This window comes from Leuresthes tenuis, unplaced genomic scaffold, assembly GCF_036924035.1.
Source record: "Leuresthes tenuis unplaced genomic scaffold, fLeuTen1.0.hap1 SCAF_1, whole genome shotgun sequence".
Classification (NCBI taxonomy): Eukaryota; Metazoa; Chordata; class Actinopteri; order Atheriniformes; family Atherinopsidae; genus Leuresthes; species Leuresthes tenuis.
In genome coordinates this window covers 28,415,028-28,427,527 of record NW_027325355.1, presented here as the reverse complement: position 1 = coordinate 28,427,527, position 12,500 = coordinate 28,415,028, and the positions used below count along the sequence as shown (strand labels likewise).

The window sequence follows — 12,500 nt, the reverse complement described above, 5'->3', positions numbered from 1 at the left end:
CGAACGCATCGCCCCCCCCCCCCAGAGGATTGGGAGAAGTGCACATATGGAGAAAGAGGTTTAATCCAATTTTAGTCACAACAAAGCACAGCTTCCTCCGGTTTAATCCCATTTTAGGGAATGTGCTTCTCAATTTACCCAAAGTCTGTGTGACACATGCAGATCTATGCTGCCCCCCCCCCCCCCGGCCTGCTGTTTAAACCCGAAGCTTTAGCACAGAAGCAGCCTCACGTCGTCGGGCGCCTGGGAACCCGAAGGGAGCGCCGCCCACGTCACAGAAACACCGGAGATGAATTAGATTAGAGACAGCTTCAGCTTCCAGCCAACCTGCTGCAGACGGATGAGCGTCAGTTACCGGGTCGTTACCGGGTCGTTGCCGGGTCGTTACCGGGGAAACGCTTCCAGCCGACGTGCTGCATCACAGTCAGTTACCGGGTCGTTACGGGTCATTACCGGGTCGTTACCGGGGAAACGCTTCGAGCCGACGTGCTGCATCACAGACAGATGAGCGTCAGTTACCGGGTCGTTACCGGGTCATTACCGGGTCGTTACCGGGGAAACGCTTCCAGCCGACGTGCTGCATCACAGACAGATGAGCGTCAGTTACCGGGTCGTTACCGGGGAAACGCTTCCAGCCGACGTGCTGCATCACAGACAGATGAGCGTCAGTTCCCGGGTCGTTACCGGGGAAACGCTTCCAGCCGACGTGCTGCATCACAGACAGATGAGCGTCAGTTACCGGGTCGTTACCGGGTCATTACCGGGTCGTTGCCGGTGAGACTCGTCACCCCCGACACACTGAAAGCTGAGGGGATGTTCTCTCTCTGAGAGGAACGCCCACACTCAGCGTTTCATAACACACTTCTGCCTGTCAGAATTCCTCCTGCTGACCCAGCGTTGACCCCCCCGCCCCCCCGCCACCGCTCGGGCCCAAAGCCCGGTCATGTTGGGTCTGAGCGACGCATCAGAGCCACAGCGGGTCCTTGGCTTGGCTCCAGCCGTCTGAATGAAACCTTCAGCGACAGTTCATTTCTTTTGGCCTCACTTCAAAGCAAACGGAATCAAACGCACCCTTCATAACTCCTCCAGCGCCACGTCCCCCCGGCGCCGTGCGGCCCCTCCAGGGCGCCGTTGTCCTCCACGTTAACTTGCCTGTAACCAGCTTCCTTCCTAGTTACTCCCACTGATGGTGCTGTGCGTTTCTCCCCTCAGACGGACGTGATGCACCAGAGCGTGTTCGAGCTGATCCACACCGAAGACCAGCAGGAGTTCAGGAGGAACCTGCACTGGGCCCTCAACCCCCCGGCCTGCCTCGGCCCCCCCGCAGGTCTGTTCCCATCTCACCGTGAAGCTAAGCTAAAAGCCTCTGACACTGTTTTTGCTGCTGAACGTGAGGTCAGACGGAGGCGAGAAGAGGTTAAAGCCTCCTGAGACGCTCACACTTTCACAGGTGCCCACACCTGTCCTCCTGAATCAGGAGAGGCTCTCACACAAAGCAACACCTCCAGGTTAGCTCCTCCTGTCTTTACATCGCAGCAGAGATATTAAGAGTTTGATTCCTCGTGTTCAGGTGGCGAGTCGACCTCTTCCTGCCCGGTGAGCTACGACCCCGACCAGCTCCCGCCTGAAAACTCCTCCTTCCTGGAGAGGGTCTTCGTCTGCCGCTTCCGCTGCCTGCTGGACAACTCCTCCGGCTTCCTGGTAAGAAAAGAGATGTGGCTTTAACAAAGAGATGTGGGTAAGACTGGCTTTAACAAAGAGAGGTGGCTTTAACAAAGAGAGGTGGGTAAGACTGGCTTTAACAAAGAGATGTGGGTAAGACTGGCTTTAACAAAGAAACGTGGGTAAGACTGGCTTTAACAAAGAGATGAGGGTAAGACTGGCTTTAACAAAGAGATGAGGGTAAGACTGGCTTTAACAGAGAGAGGTGGGTAAGACTGGCTTTAACAAAGAGATGTGGGTAAGACTGGCTTTAACAAAGAGAGGTGGGTAAGACTGGCTTTAACAAAGAGAGGTGGGTAAGACTGGCTTTAACAAAGAGATGTGGGTAAGACTGGCTTTAACAGAGAGAGGTGGGTAAGACTGGCTTTAACAGAGAGAGGTGGGTAAGACTGGCTTTAACAAAGAGATGTGGGTAAGACTGGCTTTAACAAAGAGATGTGGGTAAGACTGGCTTTAACAGAGAGAGGTGGGTAAGACTGGCTTTAACAAAGAGATGTGGGTAAGACTGGCTTTAACAGAGAGAGGTGGGTAAGACTGGCTTTAACAGAGAGAGGTGGGTAAGACTGGCTTTAACAGAGAGAGGTGGGTAAGACTGGCTTTAACAAAGAGAGGTGGGTAAGACTGGCTTTAACAAAGAGATGTGGGTAAGACTGGCTTTAACAGAGAGAGGTGGGTAAGACTGGCTTTAACAGAGAGAGGTGGGTAAGACTGGCTTTAACAGAGAGAGGTGGGTAAGACTGGCTTTAACAGAGAGAGGTGGGTAAGACTGGCTTTAACAAAGAGAGGTGGGTAAGACTGGCTTTAACAAAGAGAGGTGGGTAAGACTGGCTTTAACAAAGAGAGGTGGGTAAGACTGGCTTTAACAGAGAGAGGTGGGTCTTCCTGCTCTGGTGAACCAGTGGCCTGTTTGTGCTGCTGTGTGGGATGTGACCTCAGTGCAGCCATCAGAGGCCACCGCTCGCTCCCATAATCCGCCTTCAGAGAACTTCGGGGTCGTGGGGAAAGAGCCTTAATCCTCCCACCACCACCCACAGGAGCCGAGAAACCTGCTGAGTCAGGGAAATACGTGCCGGGGTCCTGCAGCTGATGGGGATAAGGTGATGAAGGTCCTGCAGCTGATGGGGATAAGGTGATGAAGGTCCAGAGGCTGCTTCAGACGGCAGCAGAAGGTCGAGTTCGATGCTTATTTAGGACGGTTTCAGCTTTAAATCGAGCGAATGGAGGTGAAAAAGGCCGCCATTAAACACTTTAAAGTGCACAATCTGCTTCATGTAACGTCAGCGGAACAGAAGCTCCGCCTTCTTTACGGGTGTGATGGACGCCGGAGTTTTCCCGCCTGCAGGGGGTCTGACGCTTCACGTCTCCGTCCTCCCTCCCAGTGCTTTGCGTGAGCAATAAGCCCGGTTTCTGCCTCTGTCCACCGGTCGCTGTGGCTTTGTTTTTCGTAATCCCTCCTGCTATTCAGGGCCGGATTCCTGACACCACGGCTGCGGGCTCTTAAGCCCCCCGAGGTCAGTTAGCCAGAGCTGACACTGGGGGGGGGCAGTGTGGGAGCAGACCAGGGAAGGCGGCTCAGATTCTTAGCTTCACACGCAGACTTTCTGACTTCACTTTAGCCGAATAAATTGATGTAAAACAGCTCCAGACGATCTGACTCTGATGGCAGACGCCGTCACCACGACGACCAGTTCAGCGCCCGGCAACGCAAGTTAGAAATGAAACAGACTGCAACTCAGTGAGCTGATCAGCCTGATGGCGTCCTGATGGTGTAAACGTCCAGAATCGGATGCCTTATGGCGTCCTGATGGTGTAAACGTCCAGAATCGGACGCCTTATGGTGTAAACGTCCAGAATCGGACGCCTTATGGTGTAAACGTCCCGAATCAGACGCCTGATGGCGTCCTGATGGTGTAAACGTCCCGAATCAGACGCCTGATGGCGTCCTGATGGTGTAAACGTCCCCAATCAGACGCCTGATGGCGTCCTGATGGTGTAAACGTCCCGAATCGGACGCCTGATGGCGTCCTGATGGTGTAAACGTCCCGAATCGGACGCCTGATGGCGTCCTGATGGTGTAAACGTCCCGAATCAGACGCCTGATGGCGTCCCGATGGTGTAAACGTCCCCAATCAGACGCCTGATGGCGTCCCGATGGTGTAAACGTCCCCAATCAGACGCCTGATGGCGTCCTGATGGTGTAAACGTTCTGAATCAGATGCCTGATGGCGTCCTGATGGTGTAAACGTTCTGAATCAGACGCCTGATGGCGTCCTGATGGTGTAAACGTCCCCAATCAGACGCCTGATGGTGTAAACGTCCCGAATCAGACGCCCGATGGCGTCCTGATGGTGTAAACGTCTCGAATCAGACGCCTGATGGCGTCCTGATGGTGTAAACGTCTCGAATCAGACACCTGATGGTGTAAACGTCCCGAATCAGACGCCTGATGGCGTCCTGATGGTGTAAACGTCCCGAATCAGACGCCTGATGGAGTCCTGATGGTGTAAACGTCCCGCGTCAGACGCCTGATGGCGTCCTGATGGTGTAAACGTTCCGAATCAGACGCCTGATGGCGTCCTGATGGTGTAAACGTCCCGAATCAGACGCCTGATGGCGTCTTGATGGTGTAAACGTCTCGAATCAGACGCCTGATGGTGTAAACGTCCCGAATCAGACGCCTGATGGCGTCCTGATGGTGTAAACGTCCCGAATCAGACGCCTGATGGCGTCTTGATGGTGTAAACGTCCCCAATCAGACGCCTGATGGTGTAAACGTCCCGAATCAGACGCCTGATGGCGTCTTGATGGTGTAAACGTCTCGAATCAGACGCCTGATGGCGTCCTGATGGTGTAAACGTCCCCAATCAGACGCCTGATGGCGTCTTGATGGTGTAAACGTCTCGAATCAGACGCCTGATGGTGTAAACGTCCCGAATCAGACGCCTGATGGCGTCCTGATGGTGTAAACGTCCCGAATCAGACGCCTGATGGCGTCTTGATGGTGTAAACGTCCCCAATCAGACGCCTGATGGTGTAAACGTCCCGAATCAGACGCCTGATGGCGTCTTGATGGTGTAAACGTCTCGAATCAGACGCCTGATGGCGTCCTGATGGTGTAAACGTCCCCAATCAGACGCCTGATGGCGTCTTGATGGTGTAAACGTCTCGAATCAGACGCCTGATGGCGTCCTGATGGTGTAAACGTCCCCAATCAGACGCCTGATGGTGTAAACGTAAAGAGTGGAGTCGCTCATATTTGAGCTTTTACCGTGGCAACAAAAGGCAGAGCCACCGTTGCCACGGTAAAAGCTCAAATATGAACAACCCATAGAAGACTTTTCCTGATGAAGAAACGCTGCAGCTGTTGGTTTTCTCCTGCTTATCGTGGGTTTTTATTACTTTCAGTTCTTCCTGATTTTGTTCATTGTGTCATTCGTCCAGTTCCCCCCCCCCCCCCCCACGGCCATGCTGAGCTCGTTGTGCAACTCTCTCTTTCTGCCCAATTACCATAAAACTATGATTATTGCTGTGGAGCTGGAAGGAGGCTGAATGAAACCTTAAAGAATACATGACGCCTTTCCTTTGCTCCCTCATTTATTTTGCTGTTTTCTCCATAAAAGATGCTGATATCTCTTCTTAAATGAATTTTCTCAGCCGTTGAACATCCAGGGCAGGCTGAAGTTCCTCCACGGTCAGAGCCGGCAGCGGTGCGACGGCAGCCCGCCTCAGCTCGCGCTGTTCGCCATCGCCACGCCGCTCCAGCCTCCGGCCATCCTGGAGATCAGGACCAAGAACATGATCTTCAGGACCAAGCACAAGCTGGACTTCACGCCCATGGCTTGTGATGCAAAGTGAGTCGAGAGCTGAAGCTTTACTGTCTGTGTGCTTTTGGTTGGTTTTAATCAGTGTTTTCCTGCGTGTTCAGGGGGAAAATAGTTCTGGGCTACACCGAGGCGGAGCTGAGAGTGCGAGGCTCCGGGTACCAGTTCATCCACGCAGCCGACATGCTGTACTGCGCCGAAAATCACGTCCGAAGTAAGTCGCAGCTGCTGTCATGGCGCCCAGCTACAGCTCAGTTCGTACTTAATGAAGCACGCCTCAGTGGGAAAGCTTACTGGTGCAAATGCTGGGATGGAAATGTACTTTGACTTAATGCCCACTTCTTCTTCTTCTTCTCATTGTTCCACTTTTTGCACTTTAAGGTGTAAATCTGTTGCTTTCAGACCCAACCTGAAGGCCTGGAAACGTTTGGCTCAAACGCAGCAGGCGTGCAGGCTGATGGAGGTGATCTCAAGTGTCCCACTTAGCTTGTGTACCGGATGACCCGGTTATTCGTTGCCATGGTGCCACCAGATACGCTCACACACAAATGCATACATTATCCGTATGTAGTCAAGCAAAAAATGTATGCATGTGTGTTTGGAAACGTGCAACAAGCATGCAGAGCGTGATCTGATGAGTCAGGTTAATGATGAGTAAAGAGAAAGTTTCCGTTTTAATGAGGAGGAAGAACGACTTCTGTGGTGTTTTAACCAAACATTAGAAAGTTTTTCCTCCTGTAATCCCTGTCAGGTCAGATAATACTCAGTGGAATGAGAATATGCAGAAACTCAAGGTCCTGATCCAGCCCTCATTCTTTATATTTTCAGCCAGACCTTCTTCTGATCTTTTAAAGTGAACTTGATCAATAGTTCTGCTTTTTCACTCATTTTCAGTCCACTCCTGTTATTTACACATCATTTGTTCCCATTTCTTTAGCTGCATCTATGAAAAACAGCAAAGAAAACACAGTTTGACAGACAGAAAATAGGATTTCTGCAGCAACAAGGTGATTCCCAAAGAGCTATTAGCTGAAAACTTGGCATATCTCAGCATGGTGTGCAGTGTGTCCTTAAAACATTTGAGGAAACTGGACAAGTGGAGGACAAAAGAAGAAGTGTCAGGCCTAAAAAACTATCTCCAGCAGCAAAGACCTGACACAAACTATTCCTGAAGACTCCTTAAAGAAATGACAGAAAGCTTTTGATAAATCTGTTTCCTGTTTTCCTGGAAATACGTAAAGAAATGAGGACTGGATCAAGACTTTTGAACTTCTGTTTGTTAACATTGAGCTCAACTGAATGAAGTCTTTTCACTTAAGAATTAACCTTCTGTAATTCATTGACAAGATTAGTTTTTCTTCAGTTCCAAGAAATGTGTAAAAGAGCAATGAGAACACTGTCTCCTGAAGTACAAAGCTAATGTCTTTGTGTAGCCTTAAAGGAACGTTTCTCAGACTCATAGTGGAGTTACGAGCTGTTACCAGCTGTTACGGACTGTTACCAGCTGTTACGAACTGTTACCAGCTGTTACAAACTGTTACCGGCTGTTACAAACTGTTACCGGCTGTTACGGACTGTTACCGGCTGTTACGGACTGTTACCAGCTGTTACGAACTGTTACCTGCTGTTACAAACTGTTACCAGCTGTTACAAACTGTTACCAGCTGTTACAAACTGTTACCGGCTGTTACAAACTGTTACCAGCTGTTACAAACTGTTACCAGCTGTTACAAACTGTTACCAGCTGTTACAAACTGTTACCGGCTGTTACGGACTGTTACCGGCTGTTACGGACTGTTACCAGCTGTTACGAACTGTTACCTGCTGTTACGAACTGTTACCTGCTGTTACGAACTGTTACCTGCTGTTACGAACTGTTACGGTCTGTTACAGGCTGTCACGAGCTGTTACAGGCTGTTACGAGCTGTTACAGGCTGTTACCGGCTGTTACGAGCTGTTACGGGATGTTACGAACTATTACGGTCTGTTACAGGCTGTTACGAGCTGTTACAGGCTGTCACGAGCTGTTACAGGCTATCACGAACTGTTACGGGATGTTACGAACTATTACGGTCTGTTACAGGCTGTTACGAGCTGTTACAGGCTGTCACGAGCTGTTACAGGCTGTTACGAGCTGTTACATGCTGTTACGAGCTGTTACAGGCTGTTACCGGCTGTTACGAGCTGTTACAGGCTGTTACGAACTGTTACGGTCTGTTACAGGCTGTTACGAGCTGTTACAGGCTGTCACGAGCTGTTACAGGCTGTCACGAGCTGTTACGGGCTGTTACGAGCTGTTACAGGCTGTTACGAGCTGTTACGAGCTGTTACCGGCTGTTACGAGCTGTTACCGGCTGTTACGAGCTGTTACCGGCTGTTACGAACTGTTATAATCACACCTGGAGCACCGGCTGACAGCTCGTAACAGCCGGTGCTCCAGGTGTGATTATCACCGCAGAGTTGGGATAAAACGGCTGACTCTGTGGCTGCAGTCGTGGTTCTGCTTTCACAGCGAGCTGCAGCTGGTTTCTGTGATGATTAATGAGCGTTAATCATAGCATCTGCACCCCCCCCCTTAACTGGCCCTGAAAGGAAAAACAACAGATGATGTGAACATGCACACACTCACAATGCAGCCATTTAACCAGGGCCTGCGCACGTACAAGAAATGACCCCAACATTAGCTGGACCAACTGAATCAGTGACGAAGCCTCAGTTTGCTCTAAAGCTTCTTTATTTCACTGCTGAAAACGTGCAGCAAAGAGTCATTTCTCCTGTTTGGGCAGAATAAAAGCAGCTAAATAAAGCTGAAACTCTGCTGTGAGCGGTTTGATCGGGTCGTAGCGAGGCGTTTTAAACATGGAAGGTGTGCATGTGGCTGAAGTGCACGTCAGCCTCCGTCTGAGCGGCACGCCTGGCTGAGCATGCAGCGTGGGCGTGTGCACGCCGCAGAGCGCAAACAGCAGCGGCCTCCAACGTGTCCTCTGATGTGATTGCAGTGATAAAGACGGGCGAGAGCGGCCTCACCGTCTTCAGGCTGCTCACCAAGGACAACCAGTGGAAGTGGGTCCAGTCCAACGCCCGACTCGTCTACAAGAGCGGCCGGCCGGACTACATCATCGCCACCCAGAGGCCTTTGGTGTGAGTGTTGGTCAGCGATGCTGCATGTTTGACCGTTTCTCTGACTGCTCATTCGCTGTCTGTCTTCTGCTCATCCACAGAGAGGAGGAGGGGGGGGAGCACCTGAGGAAGCGGTCCATGCACCTGCCCTTCACCTTCGCCACCGGAGAGGCCCTCCTCTACCAGACCGGTTATCCCCTGCACGGCTTCCCCGATTCCTTTCAGGGCAAAGCCAAAGGCCAAAAGTCCAAAAAGGGCAAAGTGGAGAAGAGCTCCTCGGAGGAGCTGAAGCCGAAGTCGCTGCTGGGGGCGCTGATGAGCCAGGATGAGGCGGCGTACGTCTGCCAGCCGGACACCGAGCCGAAGGTGTCCTTTCACAGCAGCAGCAGCGTCTGGAACAAGGCCGACGGCGTGTCGGCCAGCAGCAGCTGGAACATGAGCTTCGACCCGCTCCTGGCCACCTTGGACTCTTTGTCTCTGGACGGGGGGGAGGCGTGTTCCAACAGCGAGCTGTTCAGCGCTCTGGAGAATCTGGGTCTGAATGCTGAGGATTTGGAGCTGCTGCTGCTGGATGAGAGGATGATGCAGGTGGAGCTGGATCCCAACCACGTCCCGTCCCTCACCGACCTGCTCACCAACAGCGAGATCCTGTCTTACATCCACGACTCTCTGGAAGGGGGGAGGGAGGAGCCTGTAAGCCATTCATCCAAGCCCGACTCGGCCCAGCAGGCGTGTTCGCCAGCCGCTGCCCCCCCGGCTCCTCCCAGGCCGCCCATCGTCCAGCTGTCGCAGCAGATGCTGCAGCACGGCGGCGCCGGCGAGCTGCTGAGAGCTCAGCCGGGCCACATTCAGCCCGTCTTACTTCCTGCAGCCACCAGCGACCTGACGGGGGTTCCTCACAGCCACTGGGGGGTGACAGCAGAGCTCCACCCTCATCCCGGCAGCTACGCCCATCAGCAGCTGAACGGCGAGCACAAACGCCTAACCCCCCCTCCGGCTTCAGATCCTCAGTGGCAGCTGCAGCAGCTAAGCAGAGGCAACCCGGCCGGCTGCCAGAACCAGCTCAACGGGTCTTTCACCCCAAACGGACACTCGGCCTTCCCGCTAAACGCGCAGCTGGACTACAGCATCTCCCTCACTCCGGCCGCCGGAGGCCACCAGGCTTTTCGGCCCTTCCAGCCGCAGGGACGCCTCAAACTGCAGCAGGTTCCACCATCGGGTTTGTCTCAGGGTCCGGCTCAGAGCTCTGGTCTGGAGCTGGAGCAGCTGCTGGCGCTGGCGCAGCCGCAGAGCTTCGAGGCCTACGGCGTCTTCCGGCCCACGCCGGACTCCAAGGTAAGAGATGGGTTCAGACCTCAGGAATGCATCCGTTACCCAGACGATTGACATGTTCCGTGAAAGCATAGCAGCGCTTTGAAAAGCTCAAAGCTGCCACTTCTCTTCAGAACCGTTCGGTCTGGACCGAACGCAGTGGCGAGGCCCGGCGTCTGCGCTGCCCTCAAACATCAGCGAACATCACAAAGCCGGGCCTGCAGGACCTTCAGCTCTTCGCTGTTCTCTTTCACTGTCATGTCTCACTGTCTCGGGCCGGCCGGGGCTCAGTGCAAACCGGACATGACATGTAAATAAGACGGGTCGGGTTGGGAGAGGAGCTGTGCTGAAGCGCAGCGTGAAGTAACCTTTGCTGCTGACAGACGAGTTAATTAGGCACTGCGCTGTCATTACCTGTTGCAGGACTTTGTTGGGCTTATTTTGGTTGGCCGAAAAGCTCAAATTAAAGGTCCAGACCAGGGAAACTCGCAGGTTTTAGATGTTTTTCTGCTCCAACAAACCCGAAAGTTCTGCACAAGCCTGTTCATGAGCCGGCATCCCTGGTCTGAGACCCCAGCAGGCTGTGCTGTGAACTTTAAATCATCTTGTTCTGACCCAGTAGAACAGGCCCGCGTTGTTAACTCGGCAGAACGTGAGGCTTGTGTGACGTAAGAAGGGCGCTAACTCCTCGTTTCGGCCTCTCTCAGCATCATTTTCTGTCTTTTTCCGAACACGACGGGCACTGCTGGGGCTTTAAAGAGCAAAACCAACTGAGATAACAAGAGAAATGTGGGGGACAGGAGTGAGGAAGAGTAGAATAATGAATAAAATAAGGTCGGGTTCTGCCTCGCTCAGCCCCAGAGATGGCCAGCCCCAGCAGGCATCCATTCATCCACACCCCATTCAGCCTCCTCTGTTATTCTTCAGGGTCAGTGACTGTCGCTGAAAGAAAAATACTGGCAAGCTGGCCAGTCAGGCATGAGCAGCGCTGACCTACAATTTAACTGTCATCATTACCTAATGCTGTGAACGCAGGGTGGGGGGGGGGGGCGCCATGCAGCGAGACTCTGCTCTGAGCGCTGACACCATCTCTGTTTTCTTTAGCACTCTGAACACACTCCATGCTGCAAGTATTGTCCCTTAAAGGCGCGTCTTCTTCTGCGTTTAAGCCCTCGTGCATCATAAATCTGTAAGTTTTACGTCATGAAACCAAAGTTAACACATCGAAGTGAGACTGTTTCATGAAGAATAGCAGTTAACCTTGGATTAAGTGGTAACAACACACCGGCAGAAGTGGCAGGAAGCGGCTGAAATACATAGAACTGTAAACTCCACATAAAGTTGCAGTTTTGAGTCGTTCTGACGTAGAAATTGTGATTTATAGTCGGACAGAGCAGGGTTTCTCTTTCTAATTTAGCTCTGACTCTGAGAAACAGTTCAGGGGTTCTGCAGCTGATTATCGGGGGTGAAACCATGGAAGAGGGAAGTTCTGCAGAGGCTGGAAGGATCATTGGTCCTCCGGGACCTGCTGGGGCTGCAGGGGCCCATCTCAGAGGTCACTGACCTGGGGCCACTGGGGCCCAGAGGATGCCTGAAAAGGAGAAGAGTGGAAGGAGGGAAGAATGGAGGATGGATATGAAGAGGGATGAGATGGATGGATGGATGGATAGGTAGAGAATGGATGGATGGATGGATGGATGGATGGATGGTTGGATGGTTGGATGGATGGATGGATGGATGGATTAGGTAGAGGATGGATGGATGGATGGTTGGATGGATGGATGGATGGATGGATGGATGGATGGATGGATTAGGTAGAGGATGGATGGATGGATGGATGATGGATGGATGGATGGATGGATTAGGTAGAGGATGGATGGTTGGATGGATGGATGGATGGATGGATTAGGTAGAGGATGGATGGTTGGATGGATGGATGGATGGATGGATTAGGTAGAGGATGGATGGATGGATGGATGATGGATGGATAGGTAGAGAATGGATGGATGGATGGATGATGGATGGATGGATGGATAGGTAGAGGATGGATGGATGGATGGATGGATAGGTAGAGAATGGATGGATGGATGATGGATGGATGGATAGGTAGAGAATGGATGGATGGATTAGGTAGAGGATGGATGGATGGATGGATGATGGATGGATAGGTAGAGAATGGATGGATGGATGGATGATGGATGGATGGATGGATAGGTAGAGGATGGATGGATGGATGGATGGATAGGTAGAGAATGGATGGATGGATGATGGATGGATGGATAGGTAGAGGATGGATGGATGGATTAGGTAGAGGATGGATGGATGGATGGATGATGGATGGATGGATGGATGGGGAGGTATCGGAGGATGATGGATGGATTAGGTAGAGGATGGATGGATGGATGGTTGGATGGATGGATGGATGGATGGATTGATGGATGGATGGATGGATAGGTAGAGAATGGATGGATGGATTAGGTAGAGAATGGATGGATGGATTAGGTAGAGGATGGATGGATGGATGGA

General features: G+C 52.1%; 1 protein-coding gene across 1 annotated transcript in view; it reads left to right on the top strand.

The window, feature by feature from the left end:
- The window catches only part of LOC140281861 (aryl hydrocarbon receptor-like), a 34,820-nt gene that overhangs the window by 18,601 nt on the left and 3,719 nt on the right, over positions 1 to 12,500 (top strand). Inside the window, exons 6-11 of the mRNA XM_072376398.1 lie at positions 1,213 to 1,327; positions 1,571 to 1,701; positions 5,377 to 5,573; positions 5,648 to 5,757; positions 8,543 to 8,684; positions 8,765 to 9,998. Coding sequence (XP_072232499.1) covers positions 1,213 to 1,327; positions 1,571 to 1,701; positions 5,377 to 5,573; positions 5,648 to 5,757; positions 8,543 to 8,684; positions 8,765 to 9,998 — 1,929 coding nt within the window. The remainder of the gene's footprint in view (positions 1 to 1,212; positions 1,328 to 1,570; positions 1,702 to 5,376; positions 5,574 to 5,647; positions 5,758 to 8,542; positions 8,685 to 8,764; positions 9,999 to 12,500) is intronic.